The sequence below is a fragment of the Bidens hawaiensis genome, unplaced genomic scaffold (assembly GCF_021521415.1).
Source record: "Bidens hawaiensis isolate Kalapana, Puna unplaced genomic scaffold, B.hawaiensis_p1.1 tig00021181_1, whole genome shotgun sequence".
NCBI classification, from domain to species: domain Eukaryota; kingdom Viridiplantae; phylum Streptophyta; class Magnoliopsida; order Asterales; family Asteraceae; genus Bidens; species Bidens hawaiensis.
The window spans coordinates 112,169-116,147 of record NW_027493275.1 but is presented as its reverse complement, the minus strand read 5'-3'; the positions used below and the strand labels follow the sequence as shown (position 1 = coordinate 116,147).

At 38.0% G+C, this 3,979-nt stretch overlaps 1 protein-coding gene across 1 annotated transcript; it reads right to left on the bottom strand.

Annotated features, from left to right (window-relative positions):
* Positions 1 to 3,272: 3,272 nt before the first annotated feature.
* LOC143562901 (F-box protein At5g07610-like) lies at positions 3,273 to 3,758 on the bottom strand. Its single transcript, XM_077050580.1, has one exon. It carries the CDS (start codon positions 3,756 to 3,758, stop codon positions 3,273 to 3,275), a length of 486 nt encoding a protein of 161 aa, XP_076906695.1.
* Positions 3,759 to 3,979: the final 221 nt, after the last annotated feature.

Genomic DNA, 3,979 nt, shown 5'->3' with positions numbered 1-3,979 from the left:
TCAAATCTTTCAACTTGTTTTTCTTTTTCTTGTTTATCGGAAGATCAAGTTTCAACTTTTCAATTTCATATTTTAATTATTTTACAATGTCTTTGTAATAGATGACATTGTGCTCTCATTGAAAGATTTTAAGTTTAAGATTTGCAACATCATCATGATGTGTTTTAATCTTTACAACATATATCTTGTCAGCCTTTACATATTCTTCATTTAGTTGACGAAGTTTTGCATTTTCTTTCAAAACTTCGTCCTGAATATATCTATAATATGTAACTTTATTTACGCAAGCTTCAGTGCAAAGATTTCTTTTTACCTCGTCTGATGGTGACGCATCAGAACTTGTAGCAGCAGATGAGGAAGCTTCATTGTCTGTGAGAGCCATACCAACCATGTTAAGTGGATTCTACAGCTCTTGGAATTGATCATCCCAATCCACACCAACTTGGACCTCTGATTGGGAGACAAGGGCTTTTGAGTTTGAGCTTGAGTTGCCCTTGTGTGGATGACTTCCAATTCTTTGTGATGAGCTGCTTGGTTTCTGCATCTTATGCCTTTTTCCTGCAGCCTTGCTGTTCTCCTCCTCTGTCACCTCAGTCACACGAATATCATTTGCAAATATCATTTGCAGGTTTTGAATGATTCGTGCATTCTTGGGAAAAGTGACCCATCTCACCACAGTTGTAGCAATGCAGCTTTGACTTATCAAACCCGATCATTTTCCTGAATCATTAAAGCTATCCTTCCCGTATGTTTTCATGAAGTTAGTAGCCTTTTGTACTGCCATTGCCATCTGGTATTTGATATCCATCTTTTCAAGATCTTTCTGATTGATATCCCTCAAGTCTCCAGCTTTAAACTGTGGTGGCAATAGATTTCCTTTCATCAACTCTTCATGGCTTGAAAGAAAAGCGTGAACTATTGCGATGTTGGAGTCATTTAGCATAGGTATTGCTTCACAGAAACTTGAAAGCTTGCTTGGTTGAGGTTTTGAAGATGATGAAATCCCTTGAGCTTTTAGGGCTTGGGCAACTGCACTGTCGACCGCCTTTTGGAACGAGCTTGTATTGGAAGAATCTGATTGATTTGTTGTTGAGATGAATGCTGTTGGTTGTGAAGGAACACATGAGGAGTACTTGGGAGTGGTCACGGGATACACATTCGGTTGAGCTATGCTTATAAAAACAGTTGGCATCTAGGAAGCAGAACTCACTCTAGCTTGATTCAGTGAACTGAGATGATTGTTCATTCTCATCTGCTTATCCGTTTCAAATGACTTAATAGTGGATATCAAGTCAGTGTTTATCATCATGTTTAGATTGGTAGTTCTCTTAATCGTGACAGTATTGGTACTCCAGTTGTATGGCAAAGAGTTCATTAACTTGTGGTTGACCTCAGCATTTGCAATGTTGACACTTGCAGCCCTAATTCTTACCATCAACTTCTCAAATCTCTTTACCAACTCCAAAACAGCTTCACCTTGACAATGATTAAACATATTGAACTCTTCTTTTAATAGGGCCTTTTTGTTTTCCCTGATTTCGGCATTTCCCTCAACCTTTTCGACAAGTGCTTCCCACAAACCCTTTGCACTTGTGTGTTCATGAAGAGTTTCAGAGATTTTGTTTGAAAGACAAACAGTCAATATGAGATAGGCCTTCTTATCTTGTGCTAACAGGTCCCTATCTAATTGATCATAGTTTTCTGGAGCCTTAAGTTGTTCCCCAACATCAGTGCGAGTCACGGGAACATGATGACCTTGTTCAAAGCATCTCAACAAATCAGTCTCCGTCAAGGAGATATAATTCATAAATCTCCATTTGAAATCTGCAAAGTTATCGTCTAACGTCATATATTTTGGAGGCTTTAGAGGGGTTCCTACTTGGTTTTCCAACAAGCCTTCAACAAAGCTTAATCTTCAAAACAGTCAACTTTTTCACACAAAACAGCTTCAAGCGAAGCGAAAGAGTCTCGTGCAAAGCGAAATTCCCTTAAGCGAAGAGAAACAGTTTTTTTAACTTTTTGAAAGAAATCATCCTCGGGATCAGATATCACCTAACCTTATCCGTACTAGGTCAAAGGTTGTTGCACAAACTTTTATGCCATGAGAAGTGAAATTGTTCCTTATCAATTTTGACCAACTTTTTGAACCCTTAACCCAAGCTTTAACACCTTTTGACCCAAAACTTCTTAGATCTAGACTTGATATTTTTACCAAGAACACTTTCTAAGACATTTTTATGAAGATTTTGCCTAATTCTTTTTGTAATTTTTTTTTCTTGTTTTTGGTGTTTTTGAAGTTTTTCTTGTCAAGAACACTTGACCACTTGTTTTCTTCTTCTCAAGATCAAAAACCCAAGGTTGTGATCCAAAAACCCTCAACTAGTGAGCCGAAGCTCTGATAGGATCTAACAACGTCTTTGGATCAACCTAACTTAGTGCTAGCGGAAATCACACTAAGAAATCAAGAGGTCTCGGATCTTGAGTTTATTTTCGGTTAAAGAAAAGTGAGTGAGAGAGAGGGGGCTGAGAGAGAAAATAATGGTAGAGAGATGGAATTTTTGCCAAAAGGTTTTCTATTAATGTTCAATCAACAACTTTACTTCTCATGGCATGCTTCCTATTTATAGGAAAACATGCATGAGAAGTAGAACACATGAATGCCCAATGGGCTTCTTTACAATGGACCATGGCCCAGTACATACAAAGTGACCAGTCGGCCTCAAACAGATAATCCAACCAATACAAAAGACTAAATAATACAAAACGGGACCTAACAGGATCTGTACTAACCTTTCTAGTGAATCTAAATTACAAGTTACATTTTTGGATATTTCATCTTATAATTGGAAACAGTTAAGCCCTATTTAACAAAGAAGTGCTTGCAGCAAGTGCAATTTTGATTGTACTATATATAATATCTAAGTTGTTCAGATATTATAGCGTTTGGTTATGTTTAGACAATTAGATGCACAAACACACGTAAATTGCATAAGTCTTAGACAAATATTTTTAAATCACACACTCAAACACTGAAATAATGAAAAACATAAACAAACCTAATTGCCTTTCATAAAGAAGTTAAGGTTTCGATGTAACGATGAAAACATGGCGTATCTTCATGGAAGTTGCCGGGGAGAGTAAATATCTGGTTAAAACTCTTGTCAACAAGATTGTATTTGATAATCGTTTTGCTAACTTTCAGCACCATGAATGTATCTTCTTCTTCTTCTTGACCTCTAACCAAATCAATGATTTTGGAATGAAAGCGACTTTCAAAGTCGAACATCATAAGCACCCGGAAACTCATCAAGCTCTACTTGATACTTGACAAACCACCCCTTATGATCCCTCAACATCTCATAAACATTCAGACACAAACTATTTTCTTCCGGATTCAGCACAGAAGATTTCTCTGTGTGTAATATTAAATGCAGATGACCTCCAGATTCCCCAAAATACGTTGGCGTAACTTCGGAAGACATCAATCCCTTCGGAAAGGGCAATGTTTGCAACTTTTCAGCATCTATCTTAAAGTACAATTGTTTGTCATTAAAGGGAGCCCAATGAACAGCCTTGTTCCAGTAAACCGGGTCACGGAAAACAAGTTTATGCGCAGAGAATGATTCGATAGAAATATTCCATTTCCTTGTTTCAAACGAGTAGATTTGAACCTGATACAGAACCACACGAGCCTCTAAAACAAGAATACAAACTACTTTGTAGTGAACACAGTTTGTTTGATGAAACACTAGAGCCATCCGTCTGTAGCCTACCCGGCCTCCAGGGACTGGTGGGATGAATGCCAGTTGCTTGGTTGTGGGATTAAAAACATAATATTCAAGAGAATCAAGGCGACCATCCTTACCCCAATGGCTACTGCAATGCAGTAACCCGTTACACTACTGCCCGATTCTATCACACTACACGCAGTACTATTTAAGCGGGAATCCGTACTAGTAAGCGGAGGAGGGCTTTGGTT